Below are 18,907 nucleotides of genomic sequence, written 5' to 3' on the forward strand. Positions count from 1 at the left end.
TATTTTTTTGAACCAAGTACAAAAATGCCGTGTGAACTTAACCTGCTTGGTAGACTGCCTGGGTGGAACTCTTTCAGCATAATGTAAGTACAGCAGTTTAGCTTGCTATTGTTTTACTTAATTCGCTTTCCCCATCAGTTTAACACTAACAACGTTGTTTTAAGAAAAAGTGTTTGGCTGTGGGGAGAGCTCGCTCGCGTGTATCAGTTTACTGTTGTATACTGCACAAACTTAACTCTGCCTATATTTCTAATAATGGCTAAAAATGTTTTCCCCCCTGTTTGTTCCTCATCCACATTTGGGATCTCCTTTAAAGCCTCAAGTTACGTATTTAAGGCTGACCCGGTTACTTTGCAAGGACAACAACACAGCTATGATGACCTTTCTATTCTTGTTGCCTAATTTATTAGATTTTTTGCCAAATCTTTAATGGGAACTCATGGAATGAAGAACTTGAAGACTCTTAACTCTTGTGAGTCTTCCCCCCCAAAATGTTTTGTATCATTATCTTGAATTATTGCCCCCCCTCCCCTTTCTTCTGTTCCACTTAAGGCGGTTGCTAGTGGTTTGCGGGTCTGCTTCACAGCCGACAGGTTCCCATCTCAGGATCTCCTGTGTGCCGTTTGCCTGACAAAATTGTCAAAATTGTCCGTAGATGTGAATATGTGTGTTTGTCTTTATGTTGCTTGCAAAGACTTGTAACCAGTCCCCTATACCCCACTTCCCTCACCAAAAATCATCTTAGGTTAGCTGAAGACTAAATTGTCCATAAGTGTGGATGTCGGTGTAAACAATTGTTTGTCCACGTGCCCTGAGATTGACTGGCGACCGGTCCAGGGTGCACCTCATTTCTTGCCCAGTCAACTGGAATAGGCTCCAGCTCATCTGCGACCCCAATTCGTACAATTGCTATAGAAAAAGGAGGTCCGTTTTGAACACTAGTGTACACAGTGTAGAGTAGGTATGTTTATTATCCTGGCTGTACTGTAGTTACTAGAGTAGAACTTTGTAGAACTTTTTTTTTTTTTTTTTTAGTTATACAGTGGTTAGAACTACTAGCAATATTTTGGTAAACATATTTGGCTCTGAAAAATGGGCAAAACATTAGAAACCTTGCATTGCGATGCAATACAGCGCAAACTTACTTCTTTTTCACTCAAAAGTCATCACGGCTGTAATTCACAAGCTCACACTGTCGACTTGAAACCCCTCAACGCCTTGTTAGCAAAGTGCACTATGCAGTGACGGCCGGGCACTTACTGCCATGAGCTGAGAGATAAGAGAAAGCATTTGGCTCACCTAGCAGGTGTGCATTCAGTTTATGCATTCAGTATCTCTTGATTGGTGTCGGTAAATATTGAAGCCCTGCCTTACTGCTACACGAGACGGCCGCTTTGTAAATGTGCTCATCGCTCGAGAGTGAAGCGACGGGCCTTCCAGGATGTGGCTCATGTAACAGCCTCGCAGCTGGCATGCTGGGTCAATTCTATGGTTTACCCCCAATAGCTTTTCGGGATGAGGGGATTCCAGAGGCTCAGGATCATGCCGCCATAAAGGGATGATCCAACGGGTGGTTCGCACAGACAAAAAAAGGCCATATATGCTGTGTATTGCTTTGTGTAATAGACTTGAGCCTATTGTTGTGTGCATATTGTCAATTAAGTCTGTATTTGAGCTACACTGTTTTTTTTTTTTTAAATGTTTGTTTTTAGGCAAAAAAAAAGGTACACAAAGAAAGGGTTTAATTCTCCATTCACTCTATATTACCACTTCACTCTACTACAATGGCATTGTTGTTTATATACTGAGCAAATACGACTGTCCAATGTATGCGCCCTTATTGATTGTGTTGAATTTATTGCGTTCAGTGGTCGCTCAGAAAACAACAGTCACTTGAGGATGCACCGTTTTTGCCATTTGACAATAACGCCATCTGGTGGTGTTTATGCAGTACAGCAGTGGCAAAATACAACATTTTAGATGAATATATTTTTGAATAAATCAAATGTTTTACTATTATAACATTTTATTTTATCATGCACATGCCCAGAATGTTTACCCTTTGATCAAACCACAATACCCAAAATGAGAATTGAAATATTTGCAACAAAAGTATTGGGAGAGACTTTTTAATTACTTAATCAGTTAATCAATCAGGGATAGGGTGCACCAACATATTATATTTGAATAAGAAATGTTGAACAAGTCAAACTTTGTGGGACCCGTTTGACAGGGTTGCCCCAAACCAGGGTTGCTTTCTACAGCAGACTGTAGCGAATACAGTGGAAAATTCCAAACATTCAGTTGAGTATAACAAAAATACAAATGTTTAAAAACATTTTTTTAAAACAACCATATTTTCCTTTTTTTCTGTTTCACCTTCCACTTTGCATCGCTCAGTCCCTTGCACGCAGCTCATTGGCAATTTGCGTATTCTATTAAAAACATTATTTGTTCACTAAAATAACTTGACCCAAGAGCTATACACACATTTCAAATCCATTCTAAACAAGAAAAAAAAAATGAAGATTAAGATGTTGCATGTTGGTGTATGTTAAATAATAAGAAAATAGCCTATTTATGCTACAGTAGTATTTATACATTACCTGTGAATTAAGAAGTATATTATTGACAGTGATTACATATAATCATATAAAGCCAATCAAATATGTATGAGCATCTCTTGATATGTGTAATATGTGTGTTATTAATTCACAGTGCAAAGTTTGCAACGTACAAAATTACTAACCTGAACCTTCCCATGGAAACATTTCTGGAAATGTTCTTAAACTACTGGATGTTATCTGTCCCATTGCAGCCCTACGTCAAGACCCCTTCCTACCTGTAGGAATATACATTCTATTCCTTTCCTGGAGGGAGTAATAGCCAGGTGTCCCAATAGCGCATAGTCCTAAACCACATACCGTCGATTATCCATAAAGTAGTATAAACTGGTATATCTCTTTCATCGTGTAGTCTCTCCAAAATAGAGTCATGTGTCACGTGACATGAATGCGCCCCCTCTGCATCTTATTGTGTCTGAGTGGCTCATCAGATGATGTGACAGCATAAGGCCACGCGCCGCTCTTCAGACGTGTGGCGCCATTAATCATGTATAGCGGTCTCTCACTTTATCCGTATGATCATCAGACATACTTAAGGATGATCATCACTCTGTGGAAATGAGATCCCGGAGGTTGCTTCCATTATTCATATCTGCACGCTAGCAGGCTGCTGCCCTATTTTTGGTAATGAGCTTTAATGAAATCAGGCCATATTTAGGTGCCGTGCGCTTAATATGTGTCTGTGGTCTCATCGACCCTCCGTTTTTTTTTTTAAATGCCCTCCAGTTATCTGATTAATACTACCTGTGTGATTCGAATTGTGTGTTGGCGGCGGCAGGCGCGATTGATGAGGATGGACAAAAGGTAATATTCTCTCTGAGGCCATTTGATTGATTGACCTTTGCATTCACGTTGTGTTCTGCGGCTGTTAGAACGACATTGGGCCCGACGAGGCTTCAAAAGGGCCAATAACTAATCTTGTCGACGGCTTTTGCCCCAGGCGTGTATTTCTAATATCCTACCTTGATTAATATGGAAGGTGCGTACTCGCATGTTCCATTTTCAGGCACCGATTTACATATATCATTTTTTTAAAAAGGCCTGCTCAAGCTCCCAACAAGACCAATTTTGACATAACATAAAAAGCTTTTTCAGACCTTCCGTGTATATCCAGTCAGTCTGTGGGCCAGCAACTGTAAATCTTTGAGCCATGCCTCACCGACCCGGTTCCTTTGTAGCGTTGTGAAATGACATGCCTTCCAGTGAAGCATGACACTGTGGTATGATGCAGCTCATGTAACCGGAGCTATGCTGTACTAGCCGCCAGGGTCATTACATCACAGACCCACTCAAGCTGCTCACTCGTTGTTTGCTGGTGAGGTCGTGGTAAACGTCTACAAAGGCCTTATTTCACTCGCATATAATCATACAGTATGTTTTGTTGCAGTACATTGAAACAGTCCGAAATGAAGTGGACTCAAATGTTTGGTGCTGGTTCATTTAATGCTCTCCTGTTGATTTCCTCGCTTAATTAATTGGTCTCTCAAGTATGGCAGTCCTCAATTTAAAACAACTTAGCAAATTAGCAAAAGAAAGTTTGGATATTGAGTATGATATGGAAAAAACTGCGCTCGCTCACCTTCAGTTAAGTCATCTACACAAAACATTTACTGTTCCTGTTCAATAGCCTCATGCTGACAATCTTGTATTTAAAGCTACCTCCCCCTTGTGAAGTGACATTTGCACTAAACGCATTGTTTGACAAGTTGAGTCAACGTGCAGTGTGTTAAAAAAATTACGATAATCACAACTATATGAAGAAAATGGGACGAAAAAAGGATCAATCCATCTCTCTTTCCATCTTTCTTTGTCTGTCCATCCATCCATTTGTCCCTCCATCCCAGTTTTTCTATCTATCTATCTATCTATCTATCTATCTATCTATCTATCTATCTATCTATCTATCTGTCTGTCTGTCTGTCCGTCCGTCCGTCCGTCCATCCATCTGTCTATCAACACTGATTTACCTCCATCAATATACGGTGCAACAAACTTCTAAATAACAGGATTTGCTATTGACCATCTCCTGTGCAACCAGAGCTCCTCAGATTAACCTATATTGAAGGAAAGATTTACAAACTCCCCATAGCTGTTTAACACACCACTGAGAAAGCGTGTATAGATTTCAGTAGACAGCATTCATATTAACCTAGAATAGGATATTTAGGATTTGCAAAGCTCGTAATTAAAGGTTTACAGAACACGAAGGAAGTCCTTTCTTCAAAATAATACAAAAATAATACATCATACAATGCTCTGAAACCATAGCACTCCACTTACTGGTTAAAGCATAAATCTCAAAAAGCTACTATTGCACGTAGAAGAAAATCTTCACTTTTGATTGAGGTATTTATTTGATAATTAAATTCATACACAATGGTTGCATGTAGGCGGCACGGTGGACGACTGGTTAGAGCGTCAGCCTCACAGTTCTGAGGACCCGGGTTCAATCCCCGGCCCCGCCTGTGTGGAGTTTGCATGTTCTCCCCGTGCCTGCGTGGGTTTTCTCCGGGCACTCCGGTTTCCTCCCACATCCCCAAAAAACATGCATGAATTGGAGACTCTAAATTGCCCGTAGGTGTGACTGTGAGTGCGAATGGTTGTCTGTTTGTATGTGCCCTGCGATTGGCTGGCAACCAGTTCAGGGTGTACCCCGCCTCCTGCCCGATGACAGCTGGGATTGGCTCCAGCACGCCCGCGACCCTACTGAGGAGCAGCGGCTCAGAAAATGGATGGATGGATGGATGGTTGCATGTACACCTTAATTCTCAGGTTCTGGGTTTAAAACTTGTATGGGGTTTGCATGTTCACCCCATGTAAACATGTTTTGGGGTTTTGTTTTTTCCCTCTGGGTCTTCTGACAATCTCCCAAAGACTAGAAGACACTGATATCTACAGTATGTGACCTGGGATTGGCGGGTGACAAGTCATGGGTGTATCCCACCTCTCGCCCAACAGAGTCAGTGGGGACAGATTCCAGAAGACGGCAAGGGCTGTAGAAAATTGATGGACAGTTTGCAGTGATGTTTATAAGACAAGATATGTTTTCTCACACTTTGGTAACTTTATTTAGCTACATAAGTATAGGCCAAAATATTAGGAACACATCCTAGTATGATTAAGTGCAGTTCGCAACCAGGGATGGAAATAATAATCAATTTAGAGAAATTAATTGATTGGTGATTGTCTCTGAGCAAATTGAAGCAAAATGGAGTCCATTACAGGGCTGCAACCAGCAGAGAAGCTGTTGTCTCAACTAGTTTGCCATTAGCGTTGATCAAAAAAATGTAGTCAAGTCGCTTTTTGTGGGACGTCTCGTGACCAAGACGGAAAACAGGTTACTGGACTTCCTATGTATGTATGTGTATGCCGCGATAGCTAGGACAACAATGGGTTGATGACACGATGGTTTGACCCTCAACTTGCTAAAATGTTGTTTTCTTTATATGGTTAATGTCTTTGAACAAAAGTTCAATACATACAAAGAAGCTAAATACATTTTAGCTTCTTTGTGTGCGGCGGCACTTGATAATGTAAATAGGTAGCTACAATACATACTGTACTGTATGAACAAATGGTAGCATGCTGCCTCCTCCAATCTTGACTCGACACCATGCCGCGTCGTCATTTCACACTCAGCTTGAGATCAAACCAAGGCCATCTTTTTCGCAACCGGAATCACCGACCCGTCCTCTTTTGCCGCTTGTATTTCTCGGCCTAGGTAATTTGATATGCCTTTAATAAAAGGGCAATGACTCGGCAGCCCCACTAACGAGCTGCCTTTTGTGCCTTTCAACACTGAGTTCTTTTAAAAAGCCAAGACCTTTCATATCAAAAGCAGTATGATTTATATTGCATGGTCTGGATCCTAAGCCTATCGTGATTCACTTCATGCATGTGCACACTGTGGCTTTTGGGGCTTTCTTCCAGTAAATTATTTATCTTTCTCAATAAATGACTCCGTGAACTCCAGAACAACATTCTTCTCCAATGTGTCTGTTTGTTTTAAATTTAGGAGTGAACCTCAATAAATTGTCTTTATATGCAACTGAAGTCCTTTTAAAGTGACCCGTTTCTTGCCCTTTTGTTCTCAGCAGTTTATTTTTGATTTGGATTTTCTTTGCACGTCATTGTTCACTAGTGCAGCAGTATCACAACGTGCACAATGTGTGATGTGTTCCATCGTGCCGCCAGACAGGTGCCTTTTTTTTGTTGATGCAGCTCTTCCTGTCATTCATGACCACTTCCTGTCTGCGAGGCGGATGTGTGCCAGGTGTCCTTGGATTGATGCATGTGCACCCAGACTGTTAGCCTCACCCTCAGACACTATCAGGGGCGGCAATGCTGATGCAGTGTCGTGTGGGTAACAGACCTTTCTGCATCCTGTCAATCGCCTCTTTTAATCTGGAAAAAAAAAAAAAGTCACTATGTAGTTTAGAAAGGCAAAGGCTTAATGCTTAAGCCAATATGGTGTGAAATACAGTACTTAAATCCAAACATTTCACATATGTTCACTGGATGTGTAGTAATATTTGTGATATGTATAGAATGATATTAAGCCTTGCAGAGCATCCAAATCCTTCTGCCTATAGGTGGCAGTATTCAGTTCGACATGCGGTAACGGCATAGATTGTGTTCGCTAAAAGGTCTATTGTTGTATGTATAAATATCCCAAATACGAAAAAACAAAACAATCAAACATACCTGTACCAATATAATCACGTAGATTAATATTTGGGTGTTGTACGCATAAATCTAGAAACCTTTCCTCATGCATTTCCCAATCACATTAGTGTAAATTAATAAACTATCAAACGAGATACAATAGTTGTATTAACTCCTCTTTTTTTTTTTTTTACAGACACAATGGAATAAAAATGTTTGTTATTGTAGGTGCAGTTTGTAGTGGTGTCGCACCGTGTTGTCATACTGATCCTGGTTTCTAGCATTTTCTGTTATCTTCTTGTTTGGGGCAAAAGATCAACAATAACTCATATTAACAATTAATTAGTACATACAGTTAATAAATCATCCTAGAAGAGTGAAAGCTATTTTAGCTGCAAATGAGTGTTTGACTATTTTTTATCCATTTTCATTTACTATAGATGTAATTGCCAAGGGATTCAATACATTTGACCAATTAGGTAACGTAAATGTATCATTCCATGAGCACTTTACGGTTTAATTATTTTATATATACTTGATACTTTATCATGGTGACTTTGTCTTTCCAGTCTGCTGTAGTAACAATTGTATATGTAAAATCCATTTTAAATTGAATTTCTTAATATTGAAATCAAATTGTGACAGCCTCTTCTTATGAAATCCCCAATAAAACAGTCAGTTTGCATTGAACAAATATGCACACATTTATTTTGAAAGTATAAAATTTCACACTATAAAGGCCACTTTTCAGAGTAAATCGACAAGCTGTCTTGTCAGGCTTACAAAGAGAAAAACCTTGTCCTCTTCTGCAGTTCGAACATACTGTCTGAGTTCTGTGGCAAAACAAGAATTGTTCTACTCTACCACAGAAACGGGTTGGCAAAAACTGAATAATTTACGCTTTCTAAGAGAATGAATGGCAGGAGAGTGCCAATTCCTGACTTGTACAATCCAGCCTTGCTGCAGGAAATCCCGACACTTCTCTTGCTTTAATAAACCGGCGTGCAGGCACAGCTTGACGTTACAGGCACTCTTTGCCTTCTACTGGGAGACTCAAAGTGGACATTCTTTACAATGGCACCACGAGAGGATCCCTGTGCTGGGAGCATCCCTGAGCAGGGCAGCTCGTGCTGCGGAGCTCACTGTTTGTTACCGTCGGGTTCACTGCAGATCCACTGAGGTGTCCAGAGAGGGCGAGCCATGCTTTTACATTCCTACGCTCGCCCATCAACTGTGATGTGGCGCCCTCTGAGGTAGAACAGTTGTACCAAAAAGACTTGAGTATTTTCAAAGTATGAAAATTAGTAACAGTCCCAAAAATAAACTTAACAGAGCGGAGTCATGAAAAGGAGAAGAATATAATGTCACATTTCAGCACAACAATACGTAGACCGCTGTTGACTTCCTTCACACCTCTCAGGCAAGATGGCACTTTCACAAACACTCAAACGGAACCATCGGATCTACAGTGGGATGCTGCTCCAGTTAGGGTGCAATTGCTCTCCTCCCTACCCTCAAAAACACTACCCAAGAGTGCAAACCACAAAACAAAAGAAGTCAACAAAAAAGGAAATATAGCAGACACTTGTCATGTCAGAGAGGGCACATTCCCACACAGAGAGTACAACATGTTTGTCTTTCACACTAAAAAGTAAACCTGTCGCATCCCTTTTGAAGGCTCTGGTCTCCCCTGAAGGCTGGAATGGGCGAAACGAGCTAAACTGGCCTCCCTGGTCGAGTAGTCAAGGCTCGGCTGCATGATAATCAGCCCCCCCACTCTTCACCCCCCATGTTGATTAGGACCAGCTGCTGTCCATCAAACCTGACGTCTTCCTGCGGTTGATGATGCTTTCCGTTGACTTGAGGAGGCGCTCTAGACATGGCGCATTGATTTTACCCTGCGGAGGCCCTTTGGGCACAGAGTCTGTGTTAGCGGGGCTGTCTGTGCTGGATGACACGGCACTGTCCTGTGTTAGGTCTCTAGGGGATGCCACGTGCCGGGGGGCGGCCGGGGCCTCCTCCGCTGTTGGGGAGCAGATGGGGGACGTGTGAAGCCATTTCAGGTTGCTTGCCGAGTAAGCTCCGGGAGGTGTGAGGTCAGTGACTCGGAGGAGTTTGGCGGCCACCGGCGTATCGCTGATGGTGACGGGGCTCACTGCTGCAGTTGGGGTCACAGGGGAAAGCTGTTGAGGAAATAAGAATCACAATTGAAACAACCCACACACATTTCCTTGCCTTATCACAATTAAACAGTAATCTGTCGGTCAATTAATCAGACATTAGATTCGCATTCCTGCTTGCAAATTAATTCTGATTATTATTCGACTCAATGCTGGCTTTGTTAAGCTATACAGGTAGTTTCCAACTTTGTCTGTTTTCATGTTGTGACTCATGACACCTACACAAAAGTGCTGAAGTCAAGCTAACTCAACAGGTTATCTGGAGCCAATAAAACCAAAATTATCTGGTGAAAGATGTAAACACTATTTGCACATATGAGGGTGCCTACCATCACCTTTCACAAAGTATTGGTTATACTGTATTAGTGTAATAGTTATCCAAGAGAGGTGAGGCAAAGTATAGAAACATGAGGGTGTGTTACACATCTGAGCAATTGAATGTCACAGAATGTTCTGACCTTTCTTATTCCTTTAGGGACACTCCTTCAAAATTACCTTTTCTCCTCTGTGATTGTTCACATGGAACGCGAGACTGTAAAACTGTACGTCAGTAAAAATAGCTTCCAATCCTCCCTTAACGGTCTTAGACTCATGATTGAGTAATAATAGAATTGTAATCCCCATTTCCCTGTGTTGTCACCACCATGTTCTTGACAGTAAGGATTTTTGAAATAACCCTTTTTGCTTTGGTAATACGCAACTTTACCTTTAGTTTCTTGGCAGGAACGACTTCCTCTGTGTGGGTGACAGCCAGTTGGTGGAGGGGTTTTATGTTGGGGAACCAACTCTTCAGCATTTCCTCCATTTTAAGAATGATACTAATGTAGTTCTCTCTGAAAAATGCAAAGAAACAAAGAGAGTGAGAAAATCATGATAATTTAAGAGCTACGGTTGCATGCATCGGAGTAATCAACCTCTGCGGTGAAATCTTATCGCTGTATTAAGATCGCACAAGAAATATGCACTCTCAAAGAGCCAAGTGAACAATTACGCTCTTAAAAAAAAAAGCCTGCGCTCCATGTGTGGGGAGGAAAATTCTCCTCGGTCCATTTCTCACGTTTGGTGCACACACGTGGCCCCGTCTATAACAGTTCCGCTGGCCTCTAAATTTAAAGCACCAAAGCCGCGATGCTTTCCAACAGCGTCACCATGAAAATAAACTAGTCGCCGTGACGCATTTCTCATCAGAGGCGGGTAGAACGTGGCGGCCCTTTAATTTCAAACCCATCAAAACCAGATGGTGGTTAGGGATTAGCCAGTGTCTTATGATCAGGACCGTCTTTCCTTACTCATTTCACAGCATGTTAAATTAATGTGAAAGATTATCTGTAACAGTGACTGCTAAAAAAGTCACTTTGATCCTATCTGCCATTGTGTGGCTGTTGCAGCTGCCAGCTGCCAGCACCGAGCGGGCACTTGGGGGAGGAGAGGGTGAGAGGGGGATTTAGATCCACCTTCGGGCCTCGCCCCAGACTGTCTACAGGGAGGCTGCCACACCCACTCTTTGTCTCCCTGATGACGGCAGCAGCTGGCGGCTGAAGACACCAATTAGTGTGTGCCCACTTTGGCTGATGTCAGTGTACCAGCGCTGGCAGCACGTTGCATGCAGTATGCAAATTAAGACGCAGTTTCATTCTTATACGGTCAGAGTAATCACATGTATTGTTACGGAAGTCCTGCTTCTGAGTTTTCAAGCGTAGTAGTTTATTAGGATATGATTGCATACAGCACTCATGGAGAAGGGGAAAGGTTTTTTGCTTGAACGATTATACAGATTTGGTCTCGGGTGCAATGCAAAACATTTTTGGGGTTATTATTGAATTTTTAAAAGAGATATGTATATATGATTATAAAAGGTTAAGCAAAACACATTTACACATTATGTAGACCTGCACATTCTAATAGAGATTGAATAAAGCTGTATCAAAATTCTACCTTGACAATATATTTTTGTTGACACTTTCAGAGAGGTAATCATTTAACAATATTTATTATGCTATTAAACACACCTTATCGTCTACTGTATTTACATATATTTTTCTCATTGAGCTATATTTTGTCACAATTGGCCACTGACCAACCCAAAGCATATGTCCATTTTTTTCCTATTACTGTCTATTGTGTGTCTTGTACTTTGCTGCACTGAGTCACAACATACCGAATTTCCCAGGGGAACCAATGGAGTACTATAGTTACTGTATTGCTCAGGAAACTAATAGGTACCAAAACAATAGAAAGGCCTGTTTTTGATGTCAAAACTGAACACTGCAAATGCATTTGTAAAGGCAGATTTTTGATAGGCTCTTGTATTGGATCTTATCAGATTGTGCAAGTGCACCTCATGTTGCGTAAATGAAAACTATCAGAATATGCAAAAACATTTACAGCTATATAGTACAAATTTACAGTAGAATTAGTGTTCAGAATGTTGTCCTTTAAGGAACGGTGATCTTACACGCCATTATAGTATCCAATCAAGCAAACACTAGAGTGCCGCTTCCACATGGAGCCTTATTCATTTTTAACGAGATGCCCGACTGCAGTGAGACCCTGCAACTGCTGCAGTAAATTTATCCTGAAAATGTGTGCGGAGGGGATTTTTTTTTTTTTGGGGGGGGGGTTGCATCCAGCTGTGTGCCATGTGTTGCAGACATGTTGGATTTGAGGATGGCAATCGCAATATCGAGTAGTTTCCAGAAGTCGTATACGAATGCTAAAAAGTGCTTATGATTTAGCTTTCAAAACAACAACCATTTCTTTTGATTCTTTTAAAAATAAACCTTAGGGTCACAGCGACTGGAACAGCGGTGTATATACACGGCATAGAGAAAACTACTGATCCAATAGGTCACCCTTACTCTTTATTCTTCAAGACATTTTGGATAATTCTATGCTTCCAAATTTGTAGGCACAGTTTAGAGAAGGCCCACCATGTCCATAAGATGAAGTTTGGATGAGTGTGTGCGTGTGACGTCAGGGTCCAAGTGACCTCTGACTTCAAAAATTCATAATTCATCTCACCGGTGCACTCCAAATTCTTATTGAGAGTCTTCCCAAAATGTGTAATGTCCCCAATATTTTCCTCCTTATAGTGAATATAAACAGACACATGCATTGGTGGGAGTATTTAGGTTTCGATGAGGACACATACCCCATGTAGGGCTTCTGTAGAACGCCCAGGATCCTTTGGATTCTGTCCATGGCAACACTCTCTTGGAAACTGCTGAGTCCTGGAGAAGGAAAATGTTGTAACATGTGAGCCGGGTTGACGGCAGGACAGCAGAGTGTGCAGTACAGATGGCTCGCATAAAACGTGCGTTTGTGTGACTTTGGTGTGTTTACGTGATCAAAAACAAACTCCTCCTCTCTCTGTGGCCGGGTAGTACTGGTTCACACAAGGTTTTGGGATCATAAAGTGAACAGGTTATCTGAACATGATGCCATCCTTCCTTGCAGAGGCCTTTTCTGTTCCTATCAGCCCAATAATTAAGGGCAGCTCTCACCCTGTACAAATGTGGTACACTATGTTCTCACTCCACTGTGCCAGACATCTCATTTATAATGACGGTTGAAGTGTGATGTTGCCTGTTGTCAAGTTGCTAAAAATACATTCAAATGTTTTGTTTTGAGCGGCATGGTGGACGACTGGTTAGAGGGTCTGCCTCACAGTTCTGAGGACCGGGGTTAAAATCCCGGCCCCGCCTGTGTGGAGTTTGCATGTTCTCCCTGTGCCTGCGTGGGTTTTCTCCGGGCACTCCGGTTTCCTCCCACATCCCAAAAACATGCATGGTAGGTTGATTGAAGACTCTAAATTGCCCGTAGGTGTGAATGTGAGTGCAAATGGTTTCTTGTTTATGTGTGCCCTGCGATTGGCTGTCAACCAGTTCAGGGTGTGCACCGCCTCCTGCCCGAAGATAGCTGGGATAGGCTCCAGCACTCTCGCGACCCTTGTGAGGATAAGCGGCTCAGAAAATGGATTGATGGATGTTTTGTTTTTACTCCACATGAGGCCATTTTGAATGAGTTTCATTCTATCATGTGTTATGTATGCATCTGTTAAAACCTTTAGTCAAAATGACAAAACTGTCTATTGTTATGCACTTACACACACACACACACACACAGTAAATAAAACTGGGAGACTTACTTTCTCTGTATCTCCCTGAACGAAGGCCATTCAAGATCGATGACAGTGGTTGAATGTAGCATTGCAGCTCCATGCACTAAAAATAATAACACATTGATTTGTTATTGATGTCTTTATAAAGTTTCATTTTGGTGTAAATGCAGTTTGTTGCAAATTGATATATGCACAAACTGTTTGTGTTTCAATTGTAAAATGTTTCCAAAATAACTTTACCAGCGACAGTTCTGCTTTTTGGAACCCTTACATTGGGGTTAGGAATAGGCATGACAATTAACTGATTGTGAAGAATTTATTGGATTGTGTGGAATCGATGCACTTGAAAGTCTCACGATAGTTTTTGGTCTAAAGAAGAACAACGTGACATCACCAATGGGAAGTTGAGGTTTACCCATGCTTACCACATCTATGACCTTAGTCTGCTCAATAGAACATTTTCATCGAAACTGGAATTCAGAACATACAGAGAAATATTAAAACTATTGAGGGGAAAAAAATAATTGATCACTTGACTGATTTTGATTGGAGGTTTTCCCATAGATTATCATGGACAATTAATCAAATGCCCACTCATAGTTAAGGATACAAACTGCAGTGATATGGTACCAAAGTGGAGCTAGACCCACTGCAGTCTGTCGATAGTTCAACAGAGAATTAACACATTCGTGCAACAATGAGAATGCAATGTTAAGAACACCAAACGCATCTAACAGCCTAAATGACCATACGCCAAGAAGAAAGAAGCCACAATGCTTAGTGTTTCCCTTTGCTGTCCTTTGTATACCGTGTCGAGTTCTTCTTTGTTATTTCATTGGGAATACTGTGTGAAATGATGTCATTCTATTTATGAAGAGCAGACACAGCTATAACCATTGAGCCTTCACAAATTAGGATGGAAACTCAAACAATATCAGAGTTAACTGCTCCAATCTGTACTTTGGCAAGCTCTACTGGTTTGGACAACTTGGTCGAAACGTGGAATAAATTAATTAAAGAGAAGCTTTTTAATGGCAGTATTCAGTGTAAACACTGAACAGTTGCTAGACATGACTCAGCCCCCACCCAACTCCCCCGTTCCATGGATAGGATTTATAGCAGAAAAGATGACTAATTCTGCTGACACTGGTGAGTTGAGGTGGATCTTTACAGTGCATCATGTCATTCATGAGGCACTTTGAAAAAACGTCAGGCAGTTGATACTGGTGAGAGGGGCACAGCCCAGTTTTGCTGGCACCATCAACAACCTCCTTTGGGAGTCCGACGTGATTCACGGAGGAGCTCACCTTTCGGGTGAAAAGTCGTCCCTTCTCGGACTGACTGGAAAGTATCCGTCCTCCCTCCTCCTCTGTGAAGCTGCGGCGTCGCTTCATCTTCTCGCCTTGTTGTGTTTTACACAGTTCAATGGTATTCCTGCCCCATGTTTCCGTGGAGCTGGAGGGAGGCCCCCTTGTGGACGCCTCATGGCTCCGGCGGCTGTCAGTTGCAGGAGTATCCGACTGGTTGTGGGTCCTCTCTGACTCCTGTTCGCTGGTGCTGTCCTCAGTGTCGCTAGCGAGCCAGTCAATGGAGTTGTCCGAATCAGTAGCAGACATCCTTGGCTGCAGGTTTTAACTACCATTGACCATCACTGACCTGAAACAGAGATTTGCCATTAATATCATCAAACAATAGTGGTCCTCCACTATCGTGGTTCTTCGTTCACGCCCTCGCTATATCATGGATTTTTAAGCGACTGTTTTTATGGGTTGTTACAGTATACAGGCAAGTCAGAATTTACAGTTGCGTGCCTTCAGTGTAGTACCACGTTGTGCTGCAACGAGCTGGGAAGCATTGAGCTCTACGAGAAGAGATGCGGTGTAACTAAGAGCAAGAAGAAGAAGACAAGGTTCACAACTAAGCTCCAGTAATAGTCGCTTCCACAGAGCAAAGAGAAGATATGCCTGTCAGTATTGCTGTATGCTCTGTTTGTATGTGCTGCTACTCAGTGTGTGTTAAAGTGGCAGGTGTTGGAAAGTTTATAATTACTGTAACGTCAATGCTAATTTCTAATAGCCCATCTATGGCATTTTGGCATTGTTAGCATTTGGCATTGTTAGCATTACGCTAGCAGACTTTCGTTTGATTAAATTATATGATTTTGTTGAACATTTTACTGTTTAAATATACAATGTTGAATTCTCCTTTATTTTGTGGCAGTTTTGAGAGAGGGTAAACTTAACTTGGAGAGAGAAACAGCTAGATGAATGTTGTCTTATTTCAAGAACTGTGCCAACGAGGGTGAGTACAGGCGCTTATGTTTAAGTGTATTTAAAGTGTGTGGGACAGGTATTTAAAAAAAAAAAAAAAAAAAAAAAGGTTTTATGGTCTCTATATCATGGGTTTTTACCTATTGCAGGTGGTTCTGGGGCGTATCCCTTGCGCTAAACGGTGGTTCACTGTACAAAATGAAACCAAAAAGTGTCCGACATGAAGTCCAAAATTATAAATAAGTGCAAAATACCATAAGGCCTCCAATGACCCAACATCTCCAACTAACATCATTATAAAGGCAGCCTGACCAGATGGCGATGACCACAATCACCCGTTTGTTTTGCAGACTATATCACCTGAGCTAGTAAACACACAGACAAGTCGGGCAAACACCCAAAAACCCGCAGAGCAGTTCTGCACATCCCACAAATATTCCAAATCATTGTCATGGTGACATCTCAGCATCACAACTGGACAAACTGGAGAGTTCTTTCCCATTGGGCCTCAGTCAGCAGCCCTACCAGCTGCTTGCTTGCTCTCCTCTCCACTCATTCATAAACATCACTTGTTTTTTCAAGGAGGGGGGGGGGGGGGGGGCAGGGGTGACCATGGTGACCAATGGCTGAGGCGGCTGACCACCACCCCAGCCCATCAACACAAATGACCCTCAGATGTGGTGGCAAAAAAAAAAAAGAAAAGAGAGCTCACAAAAAAAAAGGAGTGTGAGACTGAGAATATCACTTTTTGGTGGATCTGTTCATATCCAATAGTGATTAGCAGATCTCTCGCCAAGTGCAGGAAGTGACAGAAGCATTTTCAGCACACAGGATTATTTTGGTAGAGGTTAGAATGCTTTTGCGCCTGCCATGTCTCTCACTTCCTGTGATTTTGTTGGGAAAGAGAGTTAATTGCTCCCTGGTTCTTTGTCTCCTCTGATCTTATCTCACAAGTGGTGGGGTGGAGCAAATGTCTGCAGATTCTACAAGCTCAACAAAACCAAAAAAGACAAGAAGAGAAAAACCGAAAAACAAATAAAATGACCTGAAAAGGTGTTTGGGCAGTGGCCAGGTTGCTGCGCAAGAGGGTGAGCAGCTGCGATGGACGAGTGAGACAGAAGTCAATTAATATTGCATTTTAGACAGAATAAAACGAGAGCATATTCACTTCTAAGGCCCAAGAGGCATTATCAACTCCGGAATAACAGAGGACAAAAACTTAATCATGCCCTTGTGTCAAAGTGTTCACCACCACCTACATTGTTTAATCTCATTTAATCCAATAATACTACACTATAATCCTCAATGTCTGTACAGTACTATAATTTTGAAAAAACGAGAATGGGGAAAGATAACACTCTCTAAATGCCTTTGAGACATTAAATTAGATTTCTATGACATGACTGAACATTTATTTAATTTTGGAGGGTTCTATTTGATACAAAACACACACCTGACACACTTGTTAAATACCATGTTTTAGTCTTATATAAAATGTAATATAAAACCAGTGAGTTTAAACATTCAAACATTTTGAGACCATTGAATATGGTCTCAAAATGCATTCGCATTTACCTGTGTAGGTGGGGTGCTCCTATTGAGATGACCACTACCACATAAAACCACATAAAATGTAAAAACAATTGCTATGTTTAAAAAACAAACAGCCCCCAAATAAAAACCAAGTACAATCTTGTTTTCCAACCAAAAACAAAAAGCAAGGTAATGAGGTCCTATCGGCAGATGTTCAGACACCATGGACTTCCTCATCAATGGGTGAGATTATACAATAAAATTAAAAAATAAAATAAAAAATAAGCACACAAAGACACACAATGAAAGTAACCATTATATTCAAACTACCACACAAAGCTTCCTGTTAATAATCCTACTACACCCGGCATTTGCAGGGAATTCCTCCGGAGGATTTTGAGTAAATAATTACGAACAAATGTAAAACCTATCCTGACAGAGAGTGACGTTTTAATGAGTGTAGACTATGAAGTAGACGCATACCTTCCTTTCCACCGTGGAGCGGACCGGTCCTGTTCCTTTGTTTAGCGGGAGGACTGTAGCTCGTCTTCGGACCGGGAGCTGAGCAGACGTGCCGTAAGTGCTCGGAGCGAATGCGGAGGTCTCGCGACTCAACGAGTAGCCCGTGTTGCTTCTCCCGAGACAACGTGTCTGCGGGGGCGTGGCCACGGGCGGCCGACTCGCCCATTTGCTCCGGTGGAGTGCCCGGCTGACAAATGGGCTTGTTCCCTGTGAGCAGGCAACGCGCAATAGGCTAAAATGGGTTACATATGTAAATGAGATGCAGATTAGGCCAACACGTGAACACGCGGATCGGTTTCGCTTCAGTTGGGCGAAAAGTCAACCTTCTTTTTGGGAGGGGGCGGGGGGGCATTCCAGAAGCGCTCTCCTCGTTATGTCATCTGGACACCATGATGGCTGACTTTGTGGCGCAGCCTTTAAATGCACAGTCAGCAAGTTAAACAACGACCAGTACTAGTAAGTGTTAGCAAATTTGAATTAGCTGGTTGTTGTTGTTTTTTTTAATCAGCGAATCAACCGCATATTTAATTTATGTCACTTAATTAAGCGGTCAACAAATGTAGTTTTTAATTTTAAAAAAATACAGTAATGTTAATCACTTCAGAGGTGGCAAAAGTACTCACACACTCAACTGAAGTAAAAGTACATGCAGGCACTTGTGCATAAAAGTACTCTGGTAAAATTAAAAGCATTAATTCAACTCCTTTGTTTTAGAAAAAGTACAGGAATGTACTGTAATGCAAAAGTAAAAAAAAACTTTTTTTCCTGTCGATTTTATATGCAATACCAATTTTGACAACTTGGCACAATAACAAAGGTTCTCGGCACAAAAAAATGTGTTTCCCTCATACGTTAACTTGCATAGTGCACATTCTGAGAAGAGGGGAAAGAAATCGCTGAACACACTATCAAGAGAACCAGTTCCACTGCGTTGCTAACTTTGTGAATTGACTAACCCAAAATGGTTACTTAGTTAATCATTATTGCTGCCAC

At 41.7% G+C, this 18,907-nt stretch overlaps 1 protein-coding gene across 1 annotated transcript; it reads right to left on the reverse strand.

The window, feature by feature from the left end:
• Positions 1–7,968: 7,968 nt before the first annotated feature.
• Positions 7,969–18,013, reverse strand: LOC133402335 (circadian-associated transcriptional repressor). The gene is made up of 6 exons (XM_061675906.1): positions 17,876–18,013; positions 14,897–15,245; positions 13,617–13,692; positions 12,621–12,699; positions 10,176–10,302; positions 7,969–9,472 (listed from the first exon to the last, which is right to left on the reverse strand). The coding sequence occupies exons 2-6, from the start codon at positions 15,203–15,205 to the stop codon at positions 9,086–9,088; spliced, it is 978 nt and encodes a 325-aa protein (XP_061531890.1). The 5' UTR covers positions 15,206–15,245; positions 17,876–18,013; the 3' UTR covers positions 7,969–9,085.
• Positions 18,014–18,907: the final 894 nt, after the last annotated feature.

This window comes from Phycodurus eques, chromosome 5 (genome assembly GCF_024500275.1).
Source record: "Phycodurus eques isolate BA_2022a chromosome 5, UOR_Pequ_1.1, whole genome shotgun sequence".
Lineage (NCBI taxonomy): Eukaryota > Metazoa > Chordata > Actinopteri > Syngnathiformes > Syngnathidae > Phycodurus > Phycodurus eques.